This window comes from Fusarium fujikuroi, chromosome FFUJ_chr09 (assembly GCF_900079805.1).
Source record: "Fusarium fujikuroi IMI 58289 draft genome, chromosome FFUJ_chr09".
Taxonomy (NCBI): Eukaryota; Fungi; Ascomycota; class Sordariomycetes; order Hypocreales; family Nectriaceae; genus Fusarium; species Fusarium fujikuroi.
Window position 1 is genome coordinate 663873 of NC_036630.1, and position 19431 is coordinate 683303.

Genomic DNA, 19431 nt, shown 5'->3' on the forward strand with positions numbered 1-19431 from the left:
CCACCTTGTTCTTGTGCCTTAGCAACCCATGTCACTGCATTCAAGCGCTGTGTGAGCCTCAGGAACAGAAGCGCGAACCTCTAACAATTGCCGGCTGTACTGTCCTCTCAGGCACAGGCACAGTAATCGATCGATCGCATGGCTTCTTTGAGTCGTGCCATTATACGGTACTTCTAGAATCTAGAATAAAAGTGTGAGTGGATTAGTGTAGCAGTGCAGTTTTATTCGCGCGCTCCGTTTTCTCAGGCTATACAGGTGAATAACTAAGGTAGGGTAGGCAGACGGACAATGAGACTAGACGGAGCAGAAAACGGAGCGAAAACTCTGCAGGCCCACGATACGTGCAGCATGCTTCACGCCACGATCGAGGCTCTCAGTTTTGTATGCCTGATATCAAGAAATGTCTGCCTGACAACTCAACGCCGACACTGTGATTGTGATACTGTACGGATGCAGGCACCGTCCAAAATGGTCGCGCTACACAACAGCACCACCAAGAAATGCCATGCCATGCCATGCCAAATGCCGCAGGTTATTAGACGGTGGATCAGATGAAAACTCATCCAACCAACAACAGCGTCTGCAAAGTCATCTAGGACTTGTCAAAAGTACCATTCTCCAAGACAGGCTGTATGTTGCTGGTCAATATAATAATTTCGCCGATGAGTGCCTTGGAGTTGGACCTGGTCAAGATCGTGATTGCCAAGCATTTGAGCAGTCAATGCCACAGACGGCACGCAGCGGGAACCCGATAAGCTTGTTTCATTCATTATTCGTGTTTGTGGAGGAAACATGCCCAACATTCCTCTGTTTTGTTAATTAATTGTCGATCATGTCAATAAATCTGGGCATCTATTGACGGGAGCCTGCCTGTCAGCTTTTGTGATGGAGGGCTTCACAAGAAACATCCATCAAACATTGAGGGCTTGACCACGTCACAGTAAGACAAGGCAACTTGACCCGCGTTCTTGTACTGTACTGTAGGTACGCCTGAGGTGGTCTCTAAGTCAGGTCAAGTCAGGATGAGGCCATAACTACCGCTTCATCAACCACTCTTCTTCCAAGGCACACGACGAATCATAGACACTCATCTTGCAGTCGTCATCTTGGTCTTATTCCTGCAAGTATTGCCTGCGCAATTGGCCGAATATAAGCCAAGGCTTCTTCATCACTCTCTAAGAGATACTGTGCTCTTTTCTGCTACTCATTCATACTGTGCGCACCTTTTTTCCGCAATTGCACCCACAAACTGTGTCTTGTCGTTGTGGAGTTTCTTGGTGATGGGGGCCAGAACAAGGTTTTCTTGTATCCTCTTTAGAAGAAGCACTTTAATTAGCGGCTTTCCAGATTTTCGGGCTTTTTCTCGCCTGGCTTAAGAGAAAAAACCCACTCACACAGTTCTGCACCTACACAAATCCAGAAAGTATTCCACAGGATAAAGAGCAAACCTCTCGACTTGAACGCCATTGGCTCAAGAACTTGTGGCTGAAGCTTGTAGGGCGGACCGCGAGACCCTTTCGAGACTTGACCGCGGCAGAGGCACCAGCCAAACCACATGGCACTTGACAGTTCCCATTCATCTTTGACTTTCTCTTTGACTCGAAGACAAAAAAGCCTCTGATTCAAAGCCTGAAACTCTGCGGCTTTGTTAACCAGAATAGAAAGCTGTTTCCGACCGGCATTTACCACACCATCACAACTGACACGACCGTTTATGACATCTTCCACGCACGTTTCTTTCGCCTCTTCCATGTTTCTGGCCGCCGTTCTAGAAAGTAAATCTCGGTTGAGATAGAGTTCCAACGCTCTACCAGCCCCTGAGTTACCTGTCCGCCGGTTCTGGCCGCTCTTGTACACAATCACATTCTTCCGTTATGTACGCCTCGTAGAACCGTCACAGGCGCCGTCCAGCACGCCATCATTGCTAGGTTATAGACGGTTGTCCGGCCGTTCAACAATGCAAGCTTCGCTTTGTAGTGTCTTCTCCACTTGACCTTCTAAACAGAGTCTGGATAACTTTGAGTCAGGCTTGCACATGTTGAGCGAGAATGAATGGATTGCTGTGATTCGGTCGCATGGTGCTTTACATGGTGGCTGCAAGCATCAAGGTGGACTCTCAACACATTGTTTACCTTCAAGCTTGGTCTATGGTGTTAGTTTCTCGGCTCATAAATCGGCTCCATTGACATTCCTTCGTCATGCAAGTCAGGCGATTCATGGTATGAATAGCTTTCGCGAAAATCTAGACTGTTTGTTGTTCCGATAACGCAGAACGTATTGTTCGTTGTCGGTCCGGGCATCTCGCTGTTCTGTATCTTGTTGCTTCCTCAGAACCATGACTCTCGGGACTCTTCTTGCGAGCGCACATGGACAAGACTTCACTAGATCTTCCTGCCGAACAATCCCTTGGCTTCAACGTCTGGGGTATTGCGGAATTGGCCCACGCTCGTATTCTCCGCTGACACTCCGGTGTTTGAAGGGCCGTTCCGACGTACATTGGGAACTCCTGTATATCACCCCCACTCACGATCGTCTGGGGAAATACGAACTATTGATCTCCTATGCAAGCTTGACAGTCCCCTGTGGACCGCAAGCAGATCGAGTCTTTGACAATGTTGATCGTGCATAAGTGCAGCTAACTTCTTCACACTGGAGACTTCCAGGTCACAATGCCGTGATCGGTCTTTTGCTAGATAACTTGAGATGGTGTGAGGGCAGGTCTTGTGATGTTGCTTCTGAAATTCCTTAAGAAGAACTTACTCGCTCGATTTTCATGTGTATGCTATCATTGTTGGACTAGACGGACAACCGGCAAGTTGATCTCTCGACCGTGAACTCACAAACTCTCAAACCATCGTAGTGGTTGTTGTAGTCTTGGGCATCCACCAAGTTTCTTACTTTGCCGAGGCCGTATGTTTGTCCATTCTGAACTGTCTATCCTCATCTGCGGTATTTTATTCTGAAGATGCAAGGTTGAAGTTACTTGTTGATTGTGTGCATCAGGCTAGCGTCTAGTATTGACAATCAGCCCGGTGGATTACCCAACAAACAGAACTTCAACAGCCAATTGCATATCTAATGTCACAATGTCACAGGCGATAAAAAATACCAGAAAATTATACTGCAGAGTCTATGGCCATAGAATTATCCAGAGGGTACGTGGAATAAGAGCGATAGTGAGCTTTGAGTGCAGGATGAGGACAAGACAGATACTGTAGGGTAGTCAAGATGTGAAAGTCAAGGTGAACTCGGTCAGGCCCCACCAAACTCGGTGAGTTCGCTGAGGTTTCGCGATAAGATAAGCCAGAATTTAATTTTTTCGAGTCTCTTCGGCTTCCTCAACACCATACGACCGCGATAGCTTCGCAACCAGGCCCGACGATAACAATGGCGCCAATTGACCACGCCGTCGCCAAGGCTGAAAAGAAGGCGAAAAAGGAGAAGAAGCGAGCCCGAGAAGAAGATGCAGCTGCCGACACCGAGCGAAAGCATAAAAAGTCAAAGAGCGTCGCTGCCGCAGAAGTACCTGAAGCAAGCAGCGATTTGAAGGCCGAGAAGAAAAAGAAGAAGAGCAAGAAGGACAAGCATGCCGAAGATGATGTTGCGCAACCAGAGACAGAAGGTCCTGAGGTAGAGGACAAGCCGGAGAAGAAACATAAGAAGAAGAAGAAGCATCACGATGCGGAAGTTGCAGTCACAGAAGAGGTCGACACCCCGGTTGCAGCGGATAGCGAGAAGAAGAAGAAGAGCAAGAAGAAGCACAAGGAAACCGAAGCAATAGAAATTGCAGAGCGACCCAAGAAGTCCAAGAAGGACGAGACCGCTGTTGAGCCCGAGGAGGATGCTTCACCCGCCGACCCTGACGCTATGGATGTTGACATGCCTCCTCCCGCCAAACCCTCAAAGTCGAGCAGCAACATTTACCAACCACCCGATATCCCCGCGAACCCTCAATTCCCCTTCTTCACACAGACAGTGTCACTCTACGAGCCTCTCTTCCCCATTGGCTGGGCGCAGCCTGTCACAAACTGCCAGCAACAGCACCTCTCACACCTCCGAAATAAGTATGTGCCTTCACTGCGCGGTGTTCTCCTCGACTACAAGAATGTCGCTTTTGGAGAAAACCCTGGACGAAAGGGCGCGGCTACGGATGATGAGTCGCCGGCGACTGTCATGGCCAAGGGCGAGTCTGCTGTTGGTTTTGGCTGGATCACTGCTGATGTTGATCTTTTCGTGCCGAGTCGCGGTGCGTGGATGGAAGGCAGTGTCAACCTGCAAACTGAAGGACACATTGGTGTTGTCTGCTTCGGCAAGTTCAACGCTTCAATTGAAGCTCGTCGACTTCCTCCCGACTGGAAGTGGGTCCCCAACGAATCCCCAGAGGCCCAAGGCTTCGAGGAGACCGCTTCAGTCATCACCGCCGACGATCACGGCGTGGTTCGTCAAATCCACAGCACCGGCTTCTGGGCCGACGGCAACGGCGACAAGGTTAAGGGCAAGATTCGCTTCCGGATACGTAACTTCGACGTTGGCACCAGTGGTGAGACCAGCTATCTCAGCTTGGAGGGTACAATGCTAGACAAGGCTGGTGAGAAGGCCGTCGTCGCTGAAGAGGCAGAGACAGCCAAGATGCGAAAGGGCAAGAAGGGCAGCCAGCGCGTCCAGAGAAGACGTATTCCTGAGTTCGCAATGACGCGCTTCGCTGTAGAGGGTGAGGAGCAGACGGAGGACAACGAGGCGGAGAAGCGCGAGGTGTTGGCGCTGCCCGAGGATCTGTAAGAAGAGAAAAGCATAGGACTATAGGGAGCCAGGAGTTGTGTGATACCTCGATTTAATGATGAACATTGTTACCAAAAAGTTTGCGCTAATGCTAAAAGATCGCCGCCTTTGTCGTTACAAAGGATTCTGCCCAGTACTTATATACAAAAACGACCCGATCCTTAACGCCGAACACATGATACATAAAGACTGCTCATGCAGCAGCCTTGACCATAGGCTCCCATGGTCGAGCCAAGTTCCAGAGATATACTTCTCCGACGGGCTCTTCGCCTAAAGCCTTGACGAGAATGTGTTGAAAGAGAGGGACGTTGGAGAAGAGAGGGGCGACAGGAGAGATCGATCCTCGATCCCAACCTGGAGAAAGACCATGCGCCCACGAAGGCTGTCGGACGAAATCCTCAACTTTGTCGTGATATGCATCCCAATCGTCAGAGTGATCATTAACGACAACCTGAAACCTCACACCCTGAATGTCAACCGTGATACGCTGTACCATACTCGGAAACCCAGCCTCAGCACCCGAGCTCAGAATCCAAGTATAATCTGTCTGATCGCCATTACTCTCCCAATCATACCAAACCTGGGTTCCCATTTCAGAAAAGTCATTAAGAACAAGACGACCTTCCGCATCAAAGCTCATCTCGCAATGTCGTGCATCAATACCTGGCAGTGAAGGCAGAACAATATCGCATGAGGAGGGATCGGACCCGAGAACGAACGATCCAGGGCGTTTGGGAGCTTTGTCGAAAGAGAGTTTGATGGCGCGAGAAGGACGGCTACCGAGGAGGTTTGGAAGCCGGGAGAGAAGGGTTGGGGATGAGGTTGTTTGCACAGCGCGGGAGATGTTGGAGGGTAGATGGGTTGTTTTGTCAGCGAGTGAATTTCGCGCTGTGGGGACTAGCCAGGCGATGATGTCGGACATGACGATGATAAAAGATTGAAGCTGAGAGAGAGTGGTGTTGTAGAGAGGGTATACAGTGAGTTGACCAAGAATGGTGTTGACGATAGTGGTATATATAGTATAACAAGGCTCAAACGAGAGAAGCCAAATACTTAAGATTGGTATAGTATAAATGATTCGGTTGCAACAGAATAAAAGAAGAAAGCACGCTGAAGAAAGACTGTCGAGTTAATCTTGGTGGTGTGTTGACCTCTGGTTTATATCGTAAGTCAACACTTCACCCAACGCCGTTGCGCCAACAACCACTGGCCATCAATGCACGGCGCCGAACGCGACGCGAATACCATGAGAGGCTCAGATACAGAAATACTCGAAAACACTTGTTTCAATCTGCTAGGCTGCTCTGCGTTGTGGTGTTTGAGCGTGGGCGAACGAGAGCCAATCATTTTTGGTAGTCCTGGAGATGGAGGTGTCAGAGCCACTGAACTAGAAGGGATAGGCACATGATTGAGGTAGAGAGGACAGAAGACATTTTAGTCAATCGTAATGCTCTGGGAAGGCTTGGGTGAGGAGATTTGATGTTTTGTTTGGAGTGGTAGGTTGGAGTATGCTTAATTGAGTGGCCGTGGAGCTGGACCCTGCATGCATTTGACTGACTCATAGAGTGTTCTGTTTCATAGACTGTATAGTTGAGATGCTATCTCGAATAGAAACTCTTGAAAAGTATGAGGACTGTCTCTGAAGAGAAGCTTGGCTTTGTATCTAGGCATACTGTAACTTGTTCCATACCAATTAGGCAAGCATCAACCCACGAAGTCTACGTTACTCGACAAGAACAGTCAAAACATGATACGAAAAAAGGAGAAGGGGGTTATTATGAGACCGGATCTGGGCAGTTAGGCTTATTTCTTGGTTAATGACGGAGTGGGATTATCTCAGAAGCACGGTCTTCCTTTTGGCAGCTTGTTGAGAAGCACAATATCGAGTTCTACGGCAGCAACAAGAACGGAGTGAGTTTGAGCAGTTACCCTGAGAAAAATCACCAAAATACACCTTTTTTGATTATATGTCATATCCATCCACAAGTCCTCAAGCGTTCCTTTGTGACACATTGTCTAGTTTGCACTCGACAAAGGTGTATATAAAAGAGAGACTATCAGGAGTTGGTAGCCGAGAAGGATGGGAGAATTGGTATACATGCCAAATCGTATACTTGTTGAAGAAGTATCTCTACTCATGGAAGCAACCATTAGTCTTTACATGTTTGTTGGCTTGTTTGTGCTCCCCCAACATGCAAATATTATATCAATATGGGCAGCTGGTGACGCTTGCAAAGGCAATCATCTTGAAAAAATATTATTAATAGTCGTCTTTCTTCTAGGCCGGACTTAGTCATGTATACTATTTTCCTTCTAATATACTAGGTACTAGGTATATAATATTTACTTCTGCTAGAACCCCTAGTATAGCTTATAGGGGAATGCAGTTAGTTATATACCATATAAGTAAGATTTTGTTTTAGAAAAGGGGTACCCTGAGCTTTTCATTTAGTCTAATAAGTTTCAAGCATTAATCTCAACAGACCTTGAAGTATCATGGACCTGTTAACCCTCGAATGGGGTGTGAGGTGTTCTCCGACCTTTGGCACTGCAAGGCAGCCGCCAGGCAGCCAAGTGGTTCACTGTCACTTGCCAATGTATGCACCAAAAGTCGGTTGCGCTTTTCCTTGGGAATCAGCCGACCTTGCCTTTTTTGCTTTACTCTATCCCCCTTCAATTCCTTGCCTCATCTCCTTCTCATTATCAACCTCCTAGATGGATGAGCCCGACGACCACGCGATCGCTCTGAGCATCGCACAAGCAGTCGAGGCCGACGCAGAGCTAATTGCCGCTCTCATTCGTGAGGATGAACAGGCGAGACGCGACCATGAATTTGCCATGCAGCTGGAAGAGGACTCAGATGCTACGCCCGAAACAGACGACGAAGTTGATCCTGGTGGGCTTGATGACGAAGCTTACCATACACTGCACGCTTTCAACGTTGCTGTTCAGCCAACAGCGAACACTGAAGTTGAAATGGAGCTCTGTGATGAAGGAGATCACGATGACATGAGCTTTGACGAAGAAGATGAGACAGAGTGTGGAAGCAACCCTGACGATGACTTCGAGGGTGACGCCGATAATCAGAGCGACTGCACAGCTTCCCAAGAGGACGTCTCCTACATGGATGAAGATGAGACCCAGGCAAAGGATATCCAAATCGACGGAACCCAAACCGAGGACGCCGAGGGTTCCAAAGAAGAGCGAGATGCCGATGAGCACCCAGAAACCGCGTAGGTCGCGTCCCCCGCTCCCACCGAGCTACACGTCGAAACAAAGGAGTGCCTGTACTACAGCGACCACTTCCCCAAAGATGAGGTTTACGAAGCACCCTGCTCCCATGGGATGTGTCAGCCATGTCTCATCAGAAGCATCCAAACAGCAATGAATGATGAGTCCCTCTTCCCGCCGAAGTGCTGCGGCCAGGCCATTCCCGCGAACGCAACAAACGTCTTCATCACCGGGGAGTTATTGGCCGAGTTTGAAGACAAACGAGAAGAGTTTGCAACAGCAAAGCGCACATACTGCAGCGATCGTACGTGCTCTGCATTTATACCCACTCGGTTCATCGAATCTGGTATCGCCCGCTGCACTCGCTGCGAGAAGAAGACGTGTCTCAATTGTTTGAGCGAGGCACACGAGGGCACATGTACCGACGACCCCGAGTCACAACGAGTTATTCGTTTGGCTGAGGAAAAGGGATGGCAACGTTGCGAACAATGCAAGAACATGGTCGAACTGGACCACGGCTGCTTTCACATTTGTAAGTTACCTGATCAAACATCCTCTCATTCACCTGTTGTTCTGTTCGTTATCTAACCATTGTTTTGATATAGCATGTCGATGCGGCTACCAATTCTGCTATCACTGCGGTAAGCGGTGGAAAACCTGTGACTGTCCTCAGTGGGATGAGGAGCAACTCATGGCGCGAGCAGCAGCAAATGCCGCTGCACAAGCACCAGCAGCAGTACGACAAGCGCAACCCGTCCAGCGCGTTCGATGCGATCACGGAGACTACGTTCGATTTAACAGGGAGCGCCGTGAAGAACAGTGCGACGACTGCATGGAAATGATGTGGCATTTCATTTTGTGTTGTCCAAACTGCGACCTCGAGCTTTGCCTCCCATGTCTCTTGGCTCGCCGACACTACTCGTAAATTCGAGATTGAATTTGACTGGGCCCTCCCCGAGTAGCTTTCCTCGGATCTCTCCTCCATTCGGAACTAGTTTGGTGGGGTTGTTAGTGGGTTGGCGGGAAATCTCATATAAACACTAACGCTGACGCCATCAAGTTGCTGGACAACACCATCCCGCGGACAAAGCCATTGCCTCGATAGCGCTGTTTCCGATAGTTATTTCTTATAGTAACGAATATTTGAGGAATTCAAGAATAGAAATTGTCATCTCCAGAATACTATCAAGAGGTCAGTTTAAGGGCCTTCTATCGCCATCCTTGTCATCCAGCAAAAGCTGTACTTACATTCATTGACGTCCTCAACAACGCATTAATATGCGGCTTCCAACTTGGATACAGCCGGTGATTTTAGCAAGCTCTCTACTTGCTCAGAACACCAATGCACTGTCCAAGTATGGGCCAGAGGATCAGGCTGTTCTTAAGCCAAACAATGACGCTGTTTCAAGGAAGCCAAAGACCACTCTTGATGGGAAGAAGAACATTGTTTTCATTCTCACTGATGACCAAGACTCTGTTCTTGACTCGGTCTCTTACATGCCTAAGCTCAAAGAGCATATCATTGACAAGGGCACATCGTTCGTTAACCACTTCACCACCACGGCAATCTGCTGTCCATCACGCGTTGCACTTTGGACTGGTAAACAACCTCACAACACTAATGTAACTGACGTCAATCCACCATATGGTAAGTTGAAAAATATAAAGTCCTACTCGCATAAGATGCTGATCGAAAAGGTGGTTTCCCCAAGTTCGTCTCACAGGGACTGAATGATAACTACCTACCTGTATGGCTGAAAGAAGCTGGTTACAACACATACTACACCGGCAAGCTCTTCAATGCTCACACCATACACAATTACAACTCGCCCTATCCTGCAGGATGGACAGGAACCAACTTCCTCCTCGACCCGGGCACGTATGACTACCTGAACCCCATCTACCAGCACAACCAGGAGCCCCCAGTTCAACACAAAGGAGTGCACACTTCAGACTTGATTTCCAAGTATGCACATGAGCTTCTCAAGGAAGCCATCGGCTCCGAGAATCCATTTTTTGTTGCAATTGCACCTGTGGCGCCGCATTCAAATGTTAACCTCAGACGGCAACCGGGAAACCCGAGCGCACCTCTGATGACTATTCCTATTCCTCTTGAGAGACACTCTCATCTCTTTGAAGGAGCCAAAGTTCCAAGGACCGAGAACTTCAACCCGGACTCTGTATGTAGTACTGAGGCCTAGAATAGAGTCAATGCTGACGAGAAAACAGCCCAGTGGTGTGAGCTGGATTCACAAGCTCGCCCAGCTCAACGAATCTGCAGTCTCGTACCTCGATGACTTCTATCGCGCTCGTCTCCAGGCTCTCCAGGGTGTTGATGAGATTGTAGAGCAGATGACTAAGCAGCTTGAAGATGCTGGCATAATTGACGAGACGTACATTATATACAGCTCTGACAATGGGTATCATTTGGGTCAGCACCGACTGCCCCCTGGCAAGGAGTGTGGCTTTGACGAAGACATCCGCGTGCCACTTTTCATCAGAGGTCCAGGCGTATCCTCCGGATCCGTTGAGAATGCCGTGACGACACACATCGACCTCGCTCCTACGATTCTCAGGCTCGCTGGTGCGGACCTTCGCACCGACTTTGACGGAACTCCTATCCCGGTGTTGCCAACTCAGGAGAACAAGCGACACGAGCACGTAGCGGTCGAGTACTGGGGTGGTGCCATTGCTGAAGGCGAGATTGGAGGCTTTGGTAGGTTCAATCGACCTCGAAGTTGAGCTTAACATGCTGACGGAGTGCTACAGATGGTAAGGGCCAGATCTTTGCGCAGAATAACACATACAAGGGTGTGAGGATAGTGCATGAGGACTACAATCTTTACTACTCGGCTTGGTGTAACAACGAGCACGAACTCTACGACATTAAGGTATGTTTGTGTCATTATAGTTGATCAGCTTGATACTCACCTCTTTTAGACGGACCCAGGACAATTGAACAACCTCTTTCCTCACGATGATGCAAAGGCCAGCACTGAATTCCTGGGAACCACTACCGGACAGGTCCTTAATCGCCTTGATGCTCTAATGCTCGTATTGAAGTCTTGCAAAGGCAACACATGCATTGAACCATGGAAGATCTTGCATCCGGAGGGTGGCGTGGCGAGTTTGAAGGATGCCCTTCAGGCAAAATTTAATGCCTTCTACAAGGAACAGGTGAAGGTTCGGTTCGACCGTTGCGAGTACGGATACTTGATTGATGCTGAAGGACCTCAAGTCGGTTATGAGTATCGTGAGGGCCTGGAGTGGCATCATTGGACTTGAGGGGTTGTCTCGTGATTATGACCGCATCATTAGTTGTCTATAGAACATGGGCTATAGAATCTGGTGTGACCTAAAATACAGCCAAGAATACATGTAAGGGTATATATAACAAGGGTTCTTCTCGATAATAACTGGCGATTAATAAGTGACGGATCGAGAGTCGGCCTTTGTCGGCATATGTTATTGCATCACGACTTTATCATCCCAGGAGTGTAGTCCTGGCATATGGCCTTGTGATGTCTTTGAGCTTCTCCAAAGCTGGGCATGCGCTGATATCGTGTTGCTCTTACGTCATGAAGACCTCGAGGTCCTGGGTTTGCTTTCCATCCAGCACGTCCGAGAAAGTTTGTGAGGAATGTCAAATAGGTTCAATCTCAGACGAGCAGACGGCGCTCCTAGAAGGCCTGCATATGAGTTTCAATAAAATCTTTTAGAAGTCCGGTCATTTTGATGGGCCTGAGATCCTTGTCGTGCCGTCGGGACCGTAAGTTAGAGCGTCCACCGAACAACGGGCAGCAATGAAATGCTCGATGTCAATGTGCTGGTTGACCGGAGGTCGAAGCTCGCGGATTGGGGATCATGTATAAGAGAAAGAAACAGGAAACCAGAAAGATACGGAGAGAGGCATTGTGCAACTATCGTCCCGATTACATGTCCGTCTCTTCACCGAGTTGCAGGTCCGGAGCCGGTGGTGACCGGCCCCACTACCTCCGGCACGGATGAGGTTGAAGTTGTGATCATGACAGGCTCGCAACGAATCTTACAAGATGACAGGCAGAATTATACTGAGCAAATAATACTTCCAGCGTTGCAAGCAGAATTATAAACAAGATCAACACTGCAAAAAGTGAATTGGTGACATAAAGGCGGCGTGGTAATTCACGAGTGTTCATTGGACAGAAATCTATTTCTGCCGGAAATACAAGGCACAAACCGACGCATCCGACCTTGAACCGAAAGAGCATCTCACGACAGCTCTGCCAATCCAAGACAACCTCACATCTCGAAGTCCAATTGATCAGCAACTATGGCTTCCGACGCTATCACCGAGCCGCGGCGTACGTACCGACCCGATAATTCATACTCGAGCGACTTTTCCCTACCGAATATCGACCGCTGACTTGCTGAGCAGAAGCGACCCGTGAGGAGATGCGCGATGCCAAACTCCCTCTGGCCTACCGAGACAGCTGCGCTCACCTCCTGATTCCTCTCAACAAGTGCCGACGGGATACGTGGTACGCCCCCTGGAAGTGCTCGGTAAGTCAATTACCTTTTTCCAGAGCTTGAGCCCAAGGAAGCCCAAGTCCGCGGCTACACCGAGCTCAGCCCAGCCAAGCTTCTGCCCAACAAAAAAGCCGATCATTACCGAGATACCAATGCCAATATCAATGAAATACCATGCTTACGCTAGAGGGATTGACTAGGATGAGCGACATAGCTACGAGAAGTGCCAGTACGTCGAGTTCAAGAAGCGAGTCGCCAAGATGGACGAGTTGAGGGAGTCCAAGGGAGGTGCGCGAAGCAACTAGAGGGCCAGACAAACATTCCCGGGTATAGGGCCGGGCCGGAACTGTACATTTTTACAAACAAGCCAAGCCAATGTGCTTGACAAAGAAAACCGGAATAGAAAGAGGCATTCCACCTGAAATGAAACGCAGTCGAGAACAAGACGAACGAGAAAGACGAAATTGTGAAATGATGGCGGAGCCTACATGGCGTGAACAACTGGAATCGATGGGCTAATGGAAATAGGCAAGCGAGGAGGTTTGGGCAGAGCCTCATGAGATGCTGATGCGCACTTCCACGGCATAAGAGAGGGACCGGCAAAGAGTGGAGGAACAGTGGGACTTGGGAGTTGAATAGTGACAGGAATAAGAGCACGACTTGCAATGTCGCAGGACATCGTGGCGGAAATACCCTGTCTGGACCGGCACAAGACTACAAATACGCCGACGTGGTGTTGTACCGGTTCCAAGAGGTCCAAGGGTGAGAATTATATAACGAGGCCGTGAGCCGCCGAGAAATTGTGAAGTTGAGTTGGATATGATCAGGCAGGCTGACTTGTGGTATTTTCCATGATTACCCCCCATCTGTTGCCTGAATAGCATCAACTTTTTTGTTTTTCAGTGTGTTGACCATCTATCGGCAGTTGGTTTCCGCAGAGCCTCAACACCAATATTTCCTATCGCCAAGTTCTTATCGGTTTCTGATCGACAGCTTGAGCCTTGACCATGGCTTTGAGAGTCACGATGAGATATGGATGACTTTTGCCGGTCTGTTTAGCCACTTGATGGCTGAGGCATGGTGAAACTGATGATCAACACGAACACCGGAATTCGTCGGCTCAAGAAAGACACAAGGGCATGACACAGCTCCTTTTCCCTTGATCTTAAACGCGATAGGGCAGATGACGATGAGTCGTGGACCTTATTGCGAGTGGCATGGTCCCAGCGCATAACGAGTCAGATCATGTTCACTTCAGCCTCACAGGAGCAAGTTCCAGGAGGCTCATGCGCTGAAAAGAGCCGCATGCAGGCGGTTCGAGCAAAGTTTTACGCTATGCAAGGTCCCACTCGCCCCAAAGCCAGGCAGTCAGCGGGTGGCTTGGCGGAAAATCCACATTAGCACCCGAAGATCCTGGCAATGGAACCACATTCAACGTGATTTCCTTTAGATGAGATCCACTACCGATCCATCAAAGATTCAGGCAAGCAAACCTTGTGTCAACGACGATCCACTACCGACCGGTTTGGCTCGGGACATGATTCTCACTGCCATCAACCGGCCCGGTTGTGGTTGTGAGCACCGACTCGGCCGGCTGTGGATACATATATATCCCAGGCTCGCGTCTTGGATTTACTGCCAAGACTACTACTACGGAGTCTCCGGTGACTTCACAACAACACAATTGGATCACCACACGTTACGTGGAACCACTATTTGATTTCTCTTATATAACAGTTTCTAACAAACGCTGACTGAAAGTAACATGACACACATATACAGGGATGACAGAATTCAGGAGATACCAACGTAATGCTCTTACAAAGGGCGAAAGAATGATTCCCGCTGTCTAAACGAAAAGAATAACTGGATACTTTGCTTCATACACGAGTCTGAGACCTGCTCAGAAAAGGGCATTGCTTCCGCAGTCGAAGACGCCCTGGATGGAACTGGAGTCGTTGGCGAACAGGTCCAACAGCTCCGTGATAGATGACCACAGACCAGCCGCGTTCATAAAGATTGAGATGGCGATGAGGAATGCGTTGACACAGGTCAACAGGATCTTGGTGGGGCTGGCAAACATCTGGTGCCAGTTCGTGTGGAACCAGAATACGGCGCTGAAGCCGAATGTGAACCACGAGATGGTAGTCGCCGAGGCAATAGACAAGATAGAGTCGAACACGGGGATGGCGTTGGAGAGGATGAAGCAGAGGGCCCAGAAGACGGTCACGATGGTCATCCAGATGGACCAAGAGCGAACATTGTTGGCAGTCATCTCGCTCTGGAGCTTGAAGTGCTTCATCACCTGGACGTACACGTACTTGATTCCGGTGTGGCCAAAGGCGAGTCCGGTGGACAGAACAGCGGGGAGGACAATGCCGTAGGCGATCTTGGCAATGTTCTCTGAAGCCGAGCCGAGGGCGGGCGAGACAGTGTATTCACCAGCAAGGCAATAGATGGCAATAGCCACGACAACGTAGAAGGTGATGGACACAACCTCCAGCCAGGCAAGGGCAAAGCCAAAGTCCTTAACGGGGTCGATCATCTCAGCCATGTAAGTGACGAAGTTGATGTTACCAGAGTAAGCGTAGCAGATCTTGAGGCATGCGTTGAGACCAGAGCGGAAGTCGGGGTTTGCAACGATCTTGATGTCCTTCTTCCAGCCAACGGGCGCAGCGCTGGGGTTCTTGACTCCGAGGGAGATCATGACCAGCACCGCGGCGGCGATGACGGAGACCATGCAGGGGATGCCGGACTGCGAGACGAACTTGGAGGTTCGGGGCGCGCAGAGGACCCAGCAGCAGAGACAGCCGACGCCGATGAAGCCCACAGTGCAGATGGAGTGGCTGGAGATCGTGTTGAAGGCAATAGAGAGCGTGACACTCGCCGAAGCAGCTGTCATGATCACCTGAACCAACAGACCGATTCCAGAAGCGATAGCGAGAGGACGACCACCAACAACTTTGGTCATGTCAACGACGTTCAACACATGAGGATGTCTTCCAAAGAACTGCTTCAGCACAAAAGCAGTATACCACGACAAAAGACCAATGCCAATAATTGCAATAAGACCAGGAATGATTCCCATCGTCTTGAGGACGCTGGGTAACGACAACACACCGAGACCGACTTGGTTGGTAAGTAGAGCAAATGTGGTGTCCCATTTTGTCATGTTGCGGAAGTTCTTGGAGCCCTCGCCGCCGCCGAAGCCATTGTCTACGACGGGGACGTTGTGGGCGGAGTGAAGATCTATGTCGTGACCCTTTTCATGGTCGAGGGGTACTTTTTCTTTGCTGTTGGTTTTGCTGGAGTCGTGGCCTTGGTCTGAAGGATAGATGTCGTTGTGGACGTCTTGAGGATATGTAGACATGATGGCGGTTATGTGCGTATGTGTTAAGTGTGTAGGTATATGGGTATATAAGTATATTGAACAGACTTTGCTTGCTTAGGGAGTACACATGAGTTATGATATATGATTGGTATACGAGATGGATGAGGAGGAAAGGGAGGATGAAGTGCAAGTTGAGTACTGAGATGGAAGAGGAATATATAAGATATCAAGTTAGCAAGGAATCTAAGAAGCTAAGCGTACAGGTAGGCCGGATAACAGCTCGGAATTCCCTCATTAAGCTCCGCGTAGAGAATGGATTCTGGCCGTGCTTTGCTTGGTATTCGGGGGGAGGGTTCCACCAAGATAGGACTTGTAGTCGGCGAAAGGGCAGCCTTGGATTTCTGGGGAGACCCTCTTTCTTTCGCCGTACCTATCTACGGAGTAGTGCATCAGTCCGTTGGGGGCAAACCCGTGCCTTGTTCTTTTCTTCGTACTTCACTTGGGCTATGAGGTAACAAGTCAGCTGTGATGATCACTCCGTCCCTCGAATCTCCCCATATGTGGATTCTCTCTCGTGAGAAGATACTGCACCGTAGAGTAGATGCAGGACCCTTGGGGCAAACACTCCACGCTCAGTGAGGGATTACATGGGGTATCAGCGATTCGAATTGGGCGTTTCTGTTAGGTATTTGCATGGTGCAATTGATGGAGTAAAAGCTGGGGACATGGGAAAGGGGATCAGAGTGGTGGAAACGCACTAGAAGGCCGTCATGTTACGTACATGACAATCCAAGCCGATTAGCAGCAGCAAGACTGGACCGGTTTGGCCGTTATTTTGGGGCTGTAAATCCGGGCCGTTAGTAATGACTGATCTGCAAGTATTGGAGGATACAATGGATAGAGCTGTTGTCATCACTCGGTAGTTATAGGGTCTATCATGAATGATCTTCATCATGGTATCCAAGATGATACTTGATGATGTCTGCACTCTACTGTAGTATCTTCTCATGATTTTCTTCTTCTCGTGAGTCTCTGGGTACAGTGCTTGTTGATGTCTTGTTCGCCTCTGAATTGTGGTTCCAATAAGCTTGGCTACACTCATCCGAAAAAGGCAATAAAGCTACAAGTTACCTAAGGTAGTTTCAAACTTTTTTTCTCACTCTGAATTCGAGGCTGACGGGCGCGTTACCAAGAGAGGGTTAAATCCACAGCATGGACCCGAGGTGGAGATTCCCTTTCTGGCCTCTTTTTCCCATGGCAATATTTATTATGTCTGATGTTTTGATGATCATGCCATCGAAGTTGAAGGGCATGGATTTGGGTTCTTGTGTTTCTGTGAAAAATGCTCCTGTTGAGTTTTTGCCACGCCAAGAATTGGGGCGCAGAACAAGTCCAGGGGACTGATGTTATTGTTTTGGGGAAATTTGGAGAGATTTTTGGAGATGCGTTCAGATTTACAGGGGTGATGTCCACTGGAGAAGCCCTATAACTGTCTTTTTTCTTTTTGGAGTGACAGTCAACTGGTCTATCCAAGATATGGTGTTGAGCAGCCAATTAATCACGAGTCAACGAAACCACGTATTGCTGAGGAATAAGCTTATTACAATGTCATGCAAGAGTCAGTCACTGCGGCTTACAGTATCCTCGGCGCGGAAAATAACCCCAAGCATCCCTGTCTTCCATGTCGTCATCCCTAATCCCTGACCACGCACCTCTTTTTTGCCTCAGGGGTTCAGTTCATCCATCCTGCACGCACTGCACTGCAAAAAAAGACTTCTAGTCGAATTCTAGAAGATTATGGCGTGGGGTGTTCCGTGATACGATATTCGGTCTGAGTCCGTTGCCAAGAGAACACGGCTTGAACTTTTTTACTCTCGTGAACCTATTATTTGTAGTCCTTTGGCCTTGGCAGAAAAGAGTGAGATGGTATATTACGAGTCACTCGGCTTTTACGTACAATAAACAAGACCTGTCCATTGTCCCCATGGGACATCTCCATATTCCCCCAGCAATTTCACCTCGGGATATCCGGGGCACTCCAGCTTTTTGTCTCTTGGCTATTGGAACGTAGCGTGTTTGAAGAATGTTCTGTCCAAACCGAAATATTATCGACAGACGTGACCTGTGCGTGGAAGTAATGCCGATGTCCTGAATCATGCTATTTCCTAAATGGTAAACTAGGTACAGGCTCTGCCGCCGGCAGCTAGATGGGTGTCTTCCGTGTCGCTGCCGGTTCTTATTTGACCCTCTAACCCTGAAGATCTGGTAATTCTGCGGCTTGCAGGGGTAGGCTGTGCTAAGGCATCATTCGATGCGTGTTCATCACTTGGGTAGAATGGAATAAACCAAGATCGTCAGTGTTTCTGGAAGGAATCGATGAATAACGGTTCGACTATCGTCGGTTCAACCGTCAACAGATAGACACCTTCATAGCCTATCATGTACTACAGAATAGAGACAGTGATATCATATCTTTATCGACCCTCTGAATCGTTATGCATCAAGCCGCCTCGTACCGAAGCTTGGCTTCTCAACATGGCAAGTATCATCTCCCCAAGCATCCGTCAATCTCCCAAAGTCTTGGCCGGTAAAAACATCCGGCCTCCCCAAACTCACTGCAGATCCTGAATCCTCGAATTTACGAAAGAATATCAAAGCCCGTGCCAGCATCATGATAATAACTCTTGTAAGTAATAAAGACCGATAATCTGGGTGCCTGTCACATCGCATCACAGTGTTGGGCCTCATGAGGGTCTGCGTCCCCATCGCTTCAGCGGAAAGTGTCGGTTCTTTTCGCCAGTTCTTTCTCCGCTTCTAAGGGAGCGCTGAGGGCTTCATGTCCAATAAGCTTGGTTAGCGAGTGTTTTTGTCTGTGCTGATATCCTCACCGATGTGTATATGGCCCGAATGTTCTCCATTCAGGACCGGCTTCAAAGCCGGCGATATCCTCTTGCACAAGTTATGCTTTGCCACGATGCTTTAATTACGTATGGAGTCTTATCGGTTACTTGGTATTGAAGTTCGGGACGTCAAGGGTCTTGATTCATTCCGCGCCGGGGAAGCGATGAAGAAGGTCGTTCCGAAGTGAAAGCAGGGACAGGTTTCCCATTGCGTTGATGGAGATCTTGATGCCCTGTGAGATAACGCGTATCAATCTCATGACTTGATCATATGACATCTTCAACTCTTTACGTTACCTGAAAGGAAAGTTGAGCTTTGACAATGCCATCAAGGCTCAGTCTGGCATCAACATCATCAACATGGTGGAGATGTTTGCGATTGTGGACAGTTCAAACGTGGGATGAAACATTGAGGCTTTAATTGTTCCTCATAAGAAGTTGTGGGAATGATTTTCGGGCTCTAAATGATATCTCCGACCTGAGATATCCTTGTTAAGTGAGGTCTTAAATCACATCTTGGACCCGAATGTGGACACTCTTTGTCGGACGATGGGATGTTTCTGTAGTTGACTTTCTTCTTGAATCAGGGGAGCCTCTTGATCGGATTTAAGGATCCCCTCATCAGATTTGGGCATCAATAATTAGTTCATACGTCGTGAATGTTGGGCCAGGAGAAAGTCC

At 48.8% G+C, this 19431-nt stretch overlaps 6 protein-coding genes; 4 read left to right on the forward strand and 2 right to left on the reverse strand.

Annotated features, from left to right (window-relative positions):
- Positions 1-3387: 3387 nt before the first annotated feature.
- FFUJ_09957 (related to dna-dependent rna polymerase I subunit a43 (rpa43)) lies at positions 3388-4779 on the forward strand (the record flags this gene model as incomplete). Its single annotated transcript, XM_023568082.1, has 1 exon — positions 3388-4779. One exon carries the CDS (start codon positions 3388-3390, stop codon positions 4777-4779), a length of 1392 nt encoding a protein of 463 aa, XP_023435434.1.
- Positions 4780-4972: 193 nt separating this feature from the next.
- On the reverse strand, positions 4973-5701 carry FFUJ_09956 (uncharacterized protein; the record flags this gene model as incomplete). Its single annotated transcript, XM_023568083.1, has 1 exon — positions 4973-5701. The coding sequence occupies one exon, from the start codon at positions 5699-5701 to the stop codon at positions 4973-4975; it is 729 nt and encodes a 242-aa protein (XP_023435435.1).
- A 1793-nt stretch (positions 5702-7494) lies between these two features.
- Positions 7495-8935, forward strand: FFUJ_09955 (uncharacterized protein; the record flags this gene model as incomplete). XM_023568084.1 has 3 exons in its annotated part: positions 7495-8012; positions 8076-8542; positions 8616-8935. 3 exons carry the CDS (start codon positions 7495-7497, stop codon positions 8933-8935), a joined length of 1305 nt encoding a protein of 434 aa, XP_023435436.1.
- A 353-nt stretch (positions 8936-9288) lies between these two features.
- On the forward strand, positions 9289-11295 carry FFUJ_09954 (probable arylsulfatase; the record flags this gene model as incomplete). XM_023568087.1 has 5 exons in its annotated part: positions 9289-9658; positions 9709-10190; positions 10240-10726; positions 10780-10901; positions 10951-11295. The coding sequence occupies 5 exons, from the start codon at positions 9289-9291 to the stop codon at positions 11293-11295; spliced, it is 1806 nt and encodes a 601-aa protein (XP_023435437.1).
- A 1027-nt stretch (positions 11296-12322) lies between these two features.
- Positions 12323-12824, forward strand: FFUJ_09953 (probable NADH-ubiquinone oxidoreductase B18 subunit; the record flags this gene model as incomplete). XM_023568088.1 has 3 exons in its annotated part: positions 12323-12353; positions 12428-12552; positions 12720-12824. 3 exons carry the CDS (start codon positions 12323-12325, stop codon positions 12822-12824), a joined length of 261 nt encoding a protein of 86 aa, XP_023435438.1.
- Positions 12825-14422: 1598 nt separating this feature from the next.
- Positions 14423-15889, reverse strand: FFUJ_09952 (related to neutral amino acid permease; the record flags this gene model as incomplete). Its single annotated transcript, XM_023568089.1, has 1 exon — positions 14423-15889. One exon carries the CDS (start codon positions 15887-15889, stop codon positions 14423-14425), a length of 1467 nt encoding a protein of 488 aa, XP_023435439.1.
- Between the last annotated feature and the right edge of the window lie 3542 nt (positions 15890-19431).